Source organism: Neovison vison, chromosome 4, assembly GCF_020171115.1.
Source record: "Neovison vison isolate M4711 chromosome 4, ASM_NN_V1, whole genome shotgun sequence".
NCBI classification, from domain to species: Eukaryota; Metazoa; Chordata; class Mammalia; order Carnivora; family Mustelidae; genus Neogale; species Neogale vison.
In genome coordinates this window covers 124,528,324-124,541,193 of record NC_058094.1, presented here as the reverse complement: position 1 = coordinate 124,541,193, position 12,870 = coordinate 124,528,324, and the positions used below count along the sequence as shown (strand labels likewise).

The 12,870-nt window shown below is 43.6% G+C and overlaps 1 protein-coding gene across 3 annotated transcripts in view; it reads right to left on the bottom strand.

Annotated features, from left to right (window-relative positions):
- POU6F2 (POU class 6 homeobox 2) overlaps window positions 1-12,870 on the bottom strand; it is a 429,853-nt gene that overhangs the window by 109,262 nt on the left and 307,721 nt on the right. For all 3 annotated transcript variants that reach the window (XM_044245648.1, XM_044245649.1, XM_044245647.1), the window contains exon 5: window positions 6,888-7,243. In XM_044245648.1, coding sequence (XP_044101583.1) covers window positions 6,888-7,243 — 356 coding nt within the window. The remainder of the gene's footprint in view (window positions 1-6,887; window positions 7,244-12,870) is intronic.

Genomic DNA, 12,870 nt, shown 5'->3' with positions numbered 1-12,870 from the left:
AAAATCAAAATGAATGCAAAAGAATTCTTGATCAAAAAAATCACTATTGCTGACTTTTTATCTTGCAGACTCCAATATGACTCAAGGTTATTACTGATCCTATATCCAAAATTTTGTTATCTAGTGAATCATGGATTTGGGCATTCATTTTGATTTTTAAAAATACTGCATTAAAACACTATTGTCAGGGTGCCTGGGTGGCTCAGTCAGTTAAGCGTCTGCCTTCAGCTCAGATCATGATCTCAGGGTCCTGGAATTGAGCCCCGTATCGGGCTCTCTGCTCAGTGGGGAGCCTGCTTCCCCCTCTCCCTCTGCCTACCCCCCTTTGTGGTCTCTTTTGCTTGTTCTGCCCTCTCTCTCACACACAAAAATAAATAAATTTTCAAAAATCTTTAAAGAAATATCTATCTTGACAATTGCATTTTTGGGGAGCACCTTGAATTTTGCATCTGAGTACATCCCTTGCTTCACTTTAGTCTTGGTCCAGGCCAGGAGAATTCTACGCTGTGATTCAGCCTCATGTGGGCATGGAGATATCTGAGTTCTCTTAGAATAACCAAGGCCCCAAAGGGGTTATGTGACTATGCGTACAAGGGTAGCAGATTATGCCACCCCAAAAGGTGTCACTTCAGCATGAGGACTATTTTGAGTTGAGGACAACTGAGAAGTAGATATAGGAAAAGCTCTCTAAAGAGGAGCCCTTTTACACTGTTGGTAGGAATGCAAGTGTAGAGATTCTTTAGGAAATTAAAAATAGAGCTACCCTATGACCCTGCAATTGCACTACTGGGTATTTACCCCAAAGATACAGATGTAGTAAAAAGAAGGGCCATCTTTACCTCAATGTTCATAGCATCAATGGCCACAGTCACCAAACTGTGGAAAGAGCCAAGGTGTCCTTCAACAGATGAATTGATAAAGAAGATATGGTCCATATATACAATGGAATATTATGACTCTATCAGAAAGGATAAATACCCAACTTTTGTATCAACATGGACTGAACTGGAAGAGATTATGCTGAGTGAAATAAGTCTAGCCAGAGAGAGTCAATGATCTTATGGTTTCACTTACTTGTGGAGCATAAGGAATAACATAGAGGATATTGGGAGAAGGAAAGGAAAACTGAATTGGGGGAAACTGGAGAGGGAGATGAACCAGGAGAGACTGTGGACACTGAGAAACAAGTTGAGGGTTTTGGAGGGGAGGAGGTGGGAAGTTGGGTGAGCCTGGTGGTGGGTATTAAGGAGGGCATGGATTGCATTGAGCACTGGGTGTGGTGCATAAACAATTGATCTTGGAACACTGAAAAAAAATTAAATCAAATTTAAAAAAGAAAAAGAAAAGAAAAGCTCTCTAGCATTCCTTATTTGCCAAAAGCAGGACATAAATGTGTTAAAATGTCCCTCCCTCCCCTTTCTACCAAGAAGGACAGCAATTGGCGGCAAGGAACAACTGGAGACCTTCCTAGCATGAGAGGAATCGATAACAGATCTTGCCAAAATTAGCCTTCACTTTCTGTGAAATTCTCAGTACAGGGGTGCCTGGGTGGCAAAGCCAATTAAGCATCCTACTCTTGGTTTCTGTTCAGGTGGTGATCTCAGGGTCATGATCTCAGGGTCGTGAGATGGAGCCCCATGTCCAGCTTTGGGCTCTGGGCTCCACACTCAGTACAGAGTTTGCTTAAGACTCTCTCCCTCTCTCTCTGACCCTTTCCATCACATGCATGTGCACGCATTCTCTCTCTTTCTAAGATAAATAAATCCCCCCCCCCAAAAAAAAGAAAGAAAGAAAGAAAAGAAAAGAAAAGAAAGAATTTCCCCATATTTGCCTTCCCAAAATCTGCCTTCCCTGGAAGCTCTAAGTCCTTCTCCTTTGTCTTGTCACTTCTCTACCAGTATATTGTTCTGCTAAAATGCTGTGTGAATCTACCCCCTTTGAGTTACTCCTCACTCAGTGCTCCCACCTGTGATGCCCAAGTTGATAAGCTCCTATTTATTTTCCTCTTGTTGGGTCTGACTTTTGTTAGGCAAATTTATGGGCCCCAGCCTGAGCACCTGGAATGAAGAGAGAAAAAAGATTGTGTTTTCCCCTGCACCTGTATGGGTCCCTCAACACAGTTTCAGAGGTTTGTAACCTAAAACTATAAGAACCATGGAAGGCAGAGCTTGAGAAAGTTTCATTTTACCCCCTCCCTTTAGAGATGAAAAAACTTAGACCCACAGAGTTTTGACTAATCCCATGTTAAATTAAGACTAACCTCTAGAGAAAAGGAGGTTGGCCCAGGGCATCGAGCCTTTCTTTTCTTTTTTTAAGTTTTATTTTTAATTCCAGTTAATTAACATAGAGCCTTCTATAGAGCCTTTCTATAGGAAGAAGCCCTTTGGAGACTATTTTCTTTTCTTTCTTTCTTTCTTTCTTTTTTTTTTTTAAGATTTTATTTATTTATTTGACAGAGACACAGCGAGAGAGGGAGCACAGGCAGGGAGAGTGGGAGAGGGAGAAGCAGGCTTCCCTCCAAGCAGGGAGCCAGACCCAGGACCCTGGGATCACAACCTGAGCAGACCCTTAACGACTGAGCCACCCAGGTCTCTGTTTTATAAAGGGATACTGTACCATCCTCTCCATCACTCACACACTTTAGAACTTCGTACTGAAAGTCTGCCAGTGGGAAAATGTCCCAAATCAGATTAGGAGGCAGGGTCTGCTACATGGCACAGGTGGAATCTGGACGCGTTTTACTCCCGGATGCCTGAGTGGTAACAAGACCTTTACCTTGGCAAATGCACACGGTCGAGAACAATTTTACACTATCTCTCGAGCAACTTCACCTCTGAGGAGGTGACCATGCCCCTCATTCCTCATCCAAGCACAGATAACTTTCCCTCCCCTAACTGCTTCCACAGATCTCTCTCTCCCTCTGTTATTTATTAAAATGTGCAATACAACAAGAAAAGGAAAAGATTATCCTGCCTCCTGCCATGCAAGACGGCATGCGGAAGGCCAAGGTTAAATGCAGCATTTGGTTTCTTAAGCTTCTATAATGCATAGGTGTGGAAAAGCAATCTGGGACCAGAGCTTACGGCGGTGACTGTCTGAGGATAAAAACTTGACTTTAATTTGGACTCTCTGGCTAAGATAAAATCTGCTTCTGCTATCATTATCCCACTTATGTTTGTCCCCACTCTCTTTCCACTCTGCCACCCAGCTGAGTGGGAAGAAATTAACATGACCTTGAAGAATACCCAGAGACTCCTTAGGACCATCGCATTTTCAGTGGCCAATACAGAGGCCTACGAACATTTACATAGACTCTGGGGCCTGAAAGGGATCTTAAAAATCATCTAGACCACACATTTAACAGATGAGAAAAATTAAGTCCAAGAGCTCATGTGACTTGTCCCAAATGGTCAGCTAGTTGGAAGAAGGGTCAGATGAGTATGAAACCTCAAAACTGGGAGCTCCCTTCCCAGGGCACCGTGACTAGGCTCCAACCACAGCCGGCTCAACGCCAGATCACAGACCAAGGAACATGCACACATCGGGGCGTTTATACACATTTAGAATTTCTCTCGGGCCAATAAAAAATCCCAAGGAATGGGATAAAGACAAGCCATCTCACAGGTCACAGAAAGGAGGTATTTCAATATTCTTCGGTTTATAGGGGCTTTATCCAGATCAAAATTGTATACTCAAATTAGAATTGAACACTTTTTTCCTACCTAGGAATGAGAACCTCTGTTTTCTGCCCCCGAAGTTGCTTCCGTTTATGTTTCTGATTTGCTCCTACCCAACACATTCTGTTTTTCTAGTTTTAGATTCCAGCACAGCCCATGGCTGGTGGGTTAGAGGAAAAGGATGAAGTGTGGATTGATATTTATATAGGAACCTATGGATTAAATTCAACCCACCAATGTGTTTTGTCAATCCAATCTGTTTCTTATTTATACTGGGAAGTGTAAATTCTCTCTTCACCCCTGCTGAGAATGAATTTGTGGGTGGGTAGCCTTTGAGCCTCAATGTAAAGACAGCCCTCCAGGGGCCAGATGCTGGTATTCATGCTGGACAGGGCGCTCCCTTATAACCCTGAGCAACCAAGATTAGTTCTCGGAAGTGACCATCCTAGAGACTCCTATGTGTCTGGAAACAACAACTGGGTTTTGCTAATGCAGTCAATTTCATGGACTTGAGTAAAAGGGTGAAAACCTTATATGGCAATCTTAGAGAAAAACCTGACGAACTCTTTGGAGAATTTCAGTCTAGAGTGATACTCTCTGCCAGCACGATTCATCTTTTTTCTCATCTCGAGAAATGACCTCACCCAATTAGACCCACACAAACCACTGCTCTTAATTTATTTTTTTCCTGAAGATACGACAGCAATTATTATCCTTCAAAGCTTTTGGTTTTTTAAACCTCCTGCATTACTGGTTCTCTCTGACAATCTAGGTTGCATTGTTCTTAACTACTTTCTCTCAAGCAGAGTTGGAAAAACATAGGACAAAGCCCACATGAAAATAAAGAATCACAAAATAGAATTTAAACGGTCACATATGAATTTAGCTGATCTTTGTTCCCCTTAATAATATTCAAACAAAAACACTGTGATCTGGTTCATGAAGATCATTACCTTTGAGAGTTAAATATCTTCGCAGGTCCTTTTAAAGTTTTCTCTTTAGAAAGTTCAAACATTTCATGTTCCACAAACTCAAAAATCCTTCAACTAGTGTAGAAAAAACTGGTATTTCAAAACCATGGAATTCTCCATTTCCTTTACATATGTCTATCGTGAAGGGAAAAATCCTTTTATGTCCACTGATATATATTTATTCAAAATCAGTTCTCTATCTACTGGGTAAAATTTTTAAAAGCTCCACAGAATCATTCCTTCAGTGGTCATCCATTAGATCTACAGAAGTTACAATGTATTCATTAAGTTTATAAGTTAAAATCCCAAGAGCAAAAAATGAGAATATTCCCTCAAGGTTATAATGTAAGGAATGAAATGTGGCTCCAAGCCTTCATTTCTTGCAAAAATAATACAAAACAAAACGTAGCCCCTGGGCTTTTATAGGAAACCATTAGGGCAACTTTGGGAAATTCTCCTAGTAGAATTTACTTCCATGGGGTGGATCGGCGACCTCATCCACAAGTCCTGTCAATAGCCACTCAGATGTTTGTCTACACCAGGCTTTCACTGGCCCATAGAGATCTAGAAGATGTTGACAGTGTTCCGAGAAGACTGTTATCCACAGATTTCAAAGTTTCACTCCACCGTAATGAACACTGGATTCTACATGACAACAGAGGACTGAGCTAAGCAACCTCACCCCTCAGAGAAGGACACATTTTTTCTTCGGTAATTTCACCTGTTTAGGTGGCTCAGGTAGAAGTCTTTAACTGGACGGTGTATAGGTCCGTCAAATTTAACTGCTCCTGAAAAGCATTAAACTCATTCTTTGGAATAAGAGTTGAATTCCGAACACTAAAAACACTGGGACGGCTACGATTGTGCATCTTGTAAATTTGATCGTACCTTTTTTCTCTGTAGATGTCAAGTGCACACTGAAGATGTTTATAGCCTGTGTTCATGTCAGTCCAGGTCAAAGGTATTATGCTGTCTCACACTTGTAAGATTTTAAAAAACACATCTTCAACACCGACTCAAGAGAGCGTTCATGTTGAAAGTAGTCATGACCCAAGTGCCAGGGAAAATGCGATTACTCATCTCACTCAAATGCTTTCATTTCCAAGAAAACTCTGGGCCACCATTGAGAATACAAGTTCACAGAAACAAAGTTAAGGGACAACAAACCAAGTCAGTTCTTAAAATACTAAGTCTCTAATCCACTTGCCTCTCTGTCCGTGTGTCATTCTAGCGTGACCTCGCATACTTTGCTGTTGGGGACCTAAGGATGCAGTGCGACCGTTGGTGGCAACAGTGAGGGCTGAGTTGGTGTTTGAAATGAGCGCCCAGTCTGCTCACTTGGTACTAAATCGTTGGTCATCTCACCCGAGAGCCCATCATGATACAGTCAAAACCTGCGCTATTAATTTCTGGATTGGAGGTGTTGACATCATGGACATTATGCTTTGAAGCTAATTTATTTTAAAGGCATCGAAGTTAAGAATGGCTTTCTGAACTTTAAAGTTATGTACTCCTGAATGAGGGGAGATTAAAGATCAGCTTTCATAATTAGCCTGAATATCTTTTTTTTTTTCCTTGATGCCTACAGCCTCAAGGTAATAAAGTAAATGTCCGGAAGCTTTATTATTTTATAAAGATGTGGATTTGTTGAGGCTCCGTGCATCCTTTTAGAGGACTTGTTAGAGCATGGTTGGAATGGTTGGAATCTGGGACACAGACGGGCTGAATTTCTTTACCCTCTTAACCCCAGAGAGTCTTTAGAAAAATAGAAACAAAAGAGCACAAAGTACTTAAGGTAAGACACTGTTGTATTCATAATATAGAGAAATAACCACCATGCCTCATGGACAGGAGATGCAGTTCTCCACGGGGCTACAAAACTGTGCTAGTAATAATTTTAATTGGATGCTATCTTTGCTGCCTTCAGAAAGTATCATAAAATGGAATTATTACGGGCTACAAGTGCACTTCCAGTGCCGGCCTCTCACAGGAGGAAAGAGAAAACATTTATCCATCGGAGGGCAACATCAGCGGCTTCTATTTGTTTCCTTTACATGCCTCCCCAGCTGCCTCCTCTCACTTCCTCCTCCCTGGGTCTGAGACATCAATTCGAATTAGGCGCCTTGGACCCGGATGCCAACTTTTGCAGGCCCTGGGCTATGGTGGGGTGTGGGGGGAGGGGTGGGGGGACGCCGCCCGAGGGCAGGCCCGGGGCTGCAGGGCGGGGCGGGGAGCATACCTGCAGAGGATTGGGTGGCGTGAGCGGCGACGGAAGGCCATGTCCCGGAGACTGGCTGGGTTTCTGAGGGGGGCTTGCACTCTGCTGAGTTGGAGACGGTTGGTTCTGGTTCTGGTTCTGGTTCTGGGGGTGGGGGTGGGGCTGCTGGGGCTGAGCGGGCGGAGCCGGCGGCTGCTGGGAGGCGGGAGGCGGCTGCGGGGGCGGGGCGGGCTGGGGCTGCGGCTGCGGGGGCTGTGGGGGCGCGTGCGGCCCGGGCGGCGGGTGCTGGCCGGCGGGCGGCGGCGGCGGCGGCGGTGGCGGCTGGAGCTGCTGGAGCTGCTGGAGCTGCTGGAGCTGGGAGTTCAGGGATGAGGTAGCTACAAGGAGAGAAAGGGAACGTGGAGTTGAGACACGCGCGACCTCAGCTGGCGGGGTCTCCGACAGCTTGTCCGGCGCGAGCCGCGAGCGGAAGGGTTGGCTCGCCCGCCCTCGTCTCTTTGCGGCTGGCGAGGGTCGTGGGGGCCCTGGGAGACGAGAGTCCCTTCGAGGGGGAGACTTTGCCGTTGGGAGGGGACCGTCCTGACCCCCGCCAGGCATGACTTTCAAGGGCACCGAGCAGAGCCAGGCAGGGCTGCGCCAGAGTGGGAGTACCATTACTCGCTTTCCCTCTCTTCCTTTCCACGCTGGCCTGGGAAAGCCTCGGACGCTTTCTAGATTGGCTTTCCAGTGTTTAGTTCTTTCGGCAAGTGCCCGGCCGGAGCGAAGAATGGAAACTGAACTGCCGTCTGCTTTGGATCTCGGGCCCCATCCACGGCGGCTCTCCCACCTGCCGCTTCGGACCTCCCCGGTGTGCTCACACGTTAGTTTCAAGTTTCTACACTTTTGGTGGCTTTTTATGTTTTTTTCCTTAAACGTGGCACATACTTCTTGGCTTTGCAGAGACAAAAGCCTGAGTCTGAATATTTTGTCTGCTGATCAAAGAGGCAGAACCCCCTCACCCCTCACCTCCACACGGAAGGGTCAAAGTAGGCTACTGCGAACTCAGCAGTGCTAACTAGACATGACCTGTCAGCGCCTCAAAAACAGGCCAGGAACTGAGAGAACAAAATCATCTTTTTAAGATTTCCTTGTTATTTGAAAACTAAGGTGAGCTTCTTCACACTAAACACACTAAATTTGTTCTATGCCCATCTAGCACTGGACAGTTTCTGCATCAGGAAGACTGTGAGTTTGGCCAATGAATGATCTAGAGAAAATTATTGCTACAAGTTCACTTCCTCCTTTACCTGAATCTCAAGCTAAAAGCTTTCCAACACTACTACAAACACATACAAGGATCATTGTTGAACCCATAGGTCTTGACTGAAATGTTTTCCTACTTTTCCTTTACTTAGAATTAGTCAACTATTTGAATAGTAATAACTCCTGTTTGTAACATTAAACTAGTTCCTATTTTTTTAAAATGCTCCTTTAGGGATGATTGGGTGGTTCAGTCAGTTAAGCATCTGCCTTGGGCTCTGGTCATGATCCCAGTGTCCTGGGATAGAGTTCACATCAGGCTTCTTGCTCCGTGGGGAGCCTGCTTCTAAGTTTGCCTTCTGTTGCTTGTGTGCATGCTCTCTTTCTCTCTCTCTGTCAAATAAATAAATAATAAAATCTTTTAAAAAAATGCTCCTTTAGAAAAAAATCCAGTGGTTCTGTAAAGTGGAATATTGCATTACCTGCCCTCACACAACAAATAGGTTCTTGAGAAGTGTGTGCACATTGAACCCTATGTTGAGGACACCTAGAGAATTTGGTAAAAAAATCAAGCAGTGACTCTAAATTTAAGAATCATTTTGTTAAATTTACTGAACATCAGCTAGGCACTAGTACTGTGCCAGGCAGTATGTAGGATTTAATCCTGCCTTCAAGGAGTTCATAGTCTATTTATGGAGATAAGATTAACTCATAAAAAACAATCAGGTCTGGGAGTAACTGTTATAGAGCCCTACTGATGGTAGACCAGAAGGGCCCAGGGAATCAGGCCAGGGGTTTTCTGTGGGTTAGAGAGGCCAAGGCAGTGTCCATGGAGGTTGTGGAACGAGAGCAGAGAGGGTTCAAGAGAGAGAGGGTCATTCCTCGAAAGGAAGGAAGAGAGGATATTACGGTCTGGAATGTGAGAAATATCAAGATGACACAGCATGGCTTAAGTGATATTTCTGAAGGACAATGTGGAGAACGGAGTGCCTGCACCAGAGGTTCTGGGAAGTTTGAATGACTTTAAACCTTAGAGAAAGCAGAGAGCTTATTTTTTGAAAGTGGTGCAAAGATCGCTCCCAGTTAGTCGCCGATATTAAGTCAGATTTTAAACATATAATCTGGTTTATTAGTATTTCTTTTTAAATTGCGTTTGTTCAAAGCCAGGCACACCTGTGTCGGCAAAATGGTAGCTTGACAGTTCCCAGGGGCACCAAATACCTATCTGTGCTCTTGGGTCCCTTGTAGAGCTTCCCTCTTGGACGGGTTGGGATGACCAGTGCTCACTGGGTTGGTGAATGACTCTAGGTCTATTCAGCACTTGGTGCAGTGTATGTCCTGCCTTGCATGGAAGCCGCGGTGCTCTGGGAGTCCAGAGGTAGAGACAGTGTGTATGAGACAAGGCCGCGAAATACCCAGTCAATGGGAGCTCTCTGAAGCTTCTGTTCCGTTTTGCAGCAAACCTAAAAATGCTCTGTGAAATTAAGTCTCTCTGGAAAAAGTCTTCCCATGTATTGGAACCTCAAGAGAATGGCCTGATTTTGTCACCCGCACATTCCTATTATACAAAATCACATTTTATTGAAGATTTGGGAGCCTCGCTCAATTCTGACCTCCCAGGATATCCCGCAATCTGTAGGGTCCCAGGAGAATGGGGTTTGATCTTTCCTTTTGGTGAGTTTACAGATTTTGGGAATCTGATTGCATCTGGCCTCCTGCCTGATTCAAATCAAGCCTGTCCTGCTTCCTTTCAGGTAAGGGGCACATATGTCAGTGCTTATTTTCATGGTTGACTTAAATACCATACTGTTTCATTTTGGTTAGAAAAGCATTTATCTAAATCAGCATTTAGAAGCAGGATAGACTGGGGAATATTGGCAGACAGGTATTGGCAGATGGGTAGGTGCAGCAGACCCTAACCTACTAATGAGACACGGTTCCAAATGTGTCTTTGTTTCTTTATGTTGGTGCGTTCACATTGCTTGGCTATTTCTTTCCCATAATCTGCAGCTTGCCTGGAAAGGCATTAAATTAAGCTAAACAAAACTTCTTTGAGTTACATAAACTAATTTGGCATCTTCAAGCAAAAAGTGGTAGACTATAAAATATGTCCAGGTATGTACTGGGTGCAAAGAAAGGCACAAGGGAGTGATACAAGAATGTAACTCTGGTCTGAAGAACTAAAGCCACATACATAACAATATGTAAACAAAAGCTTAAAAAAAGTGGTAAAGCAGGGAGCGTCTAAAGGGCTCATTGTGTAAAGCATACTGAGATACAGACACACGGTAGGAGGGTTCAAAGACATTTAACTACAGAGAATGTGGATAAAATGAAGATTTTTAGGAATGAAATCCTGACCTTATGCATGAAAGATTAAAGATTTTTATGGTATATGGTAAATATAAAATGTAACTACAATACCAATAGCTATGAAAGAAAAAGAGATGCATAGAAATTTATATTAGGTCATTTAGCTTTTTTTTAAACTTACAGTGTTAAAAAAGAAACATAAAATTCCAGCCAACTCTGAATTTCCTAGAGAGAACACTATGGCAAAATCTGTGGCTCGAAACCTCCCAAATAATTTAATATGACAAAGGAGTAGCCAAGAATCCTCCATTTCTCCATTTGCTCAGTTTCTATTTATCAACTGTACATTAGAAAAAATTTCTTCTTTTGAATCTTTGTGAGGGGTTTCCTTGGAAGTCTCACACGTAATAGAGCCATACCACCAAAGGAATCAATTATATTGGCTGGGATTTACGTAGACAACTTCCAAGCTGGGGAATGGAAAAGGGGAAGCATCATGCATATCCAGGTTTGAAGGGCAAGTCCACAGAAGATTCTGGAAGATGCATATCTGCATTGGAAGGGCAAGTCCACAGGTGTATTTTATGCCTTCAAGATATTTGAAACATCTTAGGATAACAGAAAGCAAAATGGCAAATACTACAGGAAGTGTTCACTTTTGTTAACACCAAGTATAACATTGCACTCATATAATCACTCCATCTGGGATCTCAACCTCAGCATTTCCTTGCCCTTTCCAGGGCTCAAGCAAATGTGGGCTCTGTTGGCAAACTGGTGATTTGGGTTTGATGGTGGGCAGGAAAGAAGTACAAGCTATTACTTAACTGTTGATGCCTACACACCTCTGGGCATGTCTGGGAACTAGAGGAGCCTCATAGAAATGCATTTACAGAGGGTAGAGCACACATGCTAAGGAGAAGGAACCGGGAGAGGGCTTTATTGAAAGTGCCCAGAATCCTGAAAAGAGCAGCTTGGTAAAGACTATTTGAATTCATCTTTAGCCCTGTCCCCTGGTGCAAGCCTGCTCCTAGAGAAACAGAGGGCACCAAGTAAAAACAGAAAGGGCAATGTGTGAGGCAAAGTGTAAGAAGCCAGATGCCAAAGGCCATATACTGTATAATTCCATTTATATGAAATGTGCAGAATAGGTGAATTCGTAGACACAGAAGGCACATTATTGGTCATCAGGACGTGGGGGTGGGGAATGGAGAGTCACTGCTGACAGGTATGGAGTTTCTGGAAAGGGTGGTGAAAAGTTCTAGAAGTAGGTAGTGGTGGTGGTTGGACATCACAAATGTACTTAATGCTGTGGAATATACACCTTAAAATGGTTAAAATGGTTAAAATTTTATGCCATGCGTATTTTACTGCAATAATAAAAAAAGCTGTTTTTCTATATCCACACACTGGGGACCAAGCTATACTGTCTTGGGATGCCACAAGAGGAGAGGACAATCCTTTTCCACTTGGCACATCTTTGCAGTTCCGAGGGCTCAGGGAGGCACCAGCAAAAGTTGTGCTGGTGGAGCAGAGGGAGAGACACAGGTGGGGCCTCTGGTAAGAGAATGTCTCATCTACACTTAGACAATGGGCAGCTGCCTCACCAAGTAGGGTATCAGCTTATGTTGCCCATAGAACTCTGTGACATTGTTGTCTCTGGAGTATTGTTGGTGGCAGTGAAGAGTTCTCTAGATAGATTTGTCCTTCATTGGAAACAATGACTAGACTCCTAGATCCATTCAGTTTTACAAATCAATGGGCTCATGGGTCTCCAAATAGAAAACTCACGCTTCCTAATGTGGCCTTTGCTTCCCTAATGCTGTATTTATTGTTCATGTTTGTTGCTCACTAAAATCCCTAGGAGAAGCAAAAAGAACAGAATCTAGGACAACCCAACCAGAAGAACTTAAATTGGTAAAACTGGATATCTGCCCTCCCCCAGTTCCCCAGAAAATAACATCCAAGATGGCAGAAGCAAGTGCACAGGTCAGGAACCCTTCGTTTCCCTGATTAAGGGCATTTTCAGCCTGCACCAGTAGACCCAGCAGAAGCTTCGCTAAGTGGGTGGGAAAAACAGTGTGCCCAGAAGGGCACACTTCGAAAAAGCACAGAAGGTGAACTTTGGGAAAAAAACTGTTTTTATTTTTGGCAATAGTGTTAAAAACAAGCAAAATCAGTTCTGCTTCAGAGTATGACATACCCATCTCACATGTGGTCTTTGTTACTCTCTCCAGAGATATCTTTAATCCGTTGTTTGTTTCTTTTGCGCTTAAGGCAGAGATCTCAGTATCTTTTGGATAGCAAGAGAAAACAAAGAGAAAAATATTCTTCCAATTAAAAGTCTCTACAAATTACCAGTTAGTGCTGAACCATGCAAGCTTCTTTCTTTTGTGGGTTGTTTTTTGGCCAGCTCTAAGCAGCCTATCTCAAATTGTGGACAGAATCATTTGGG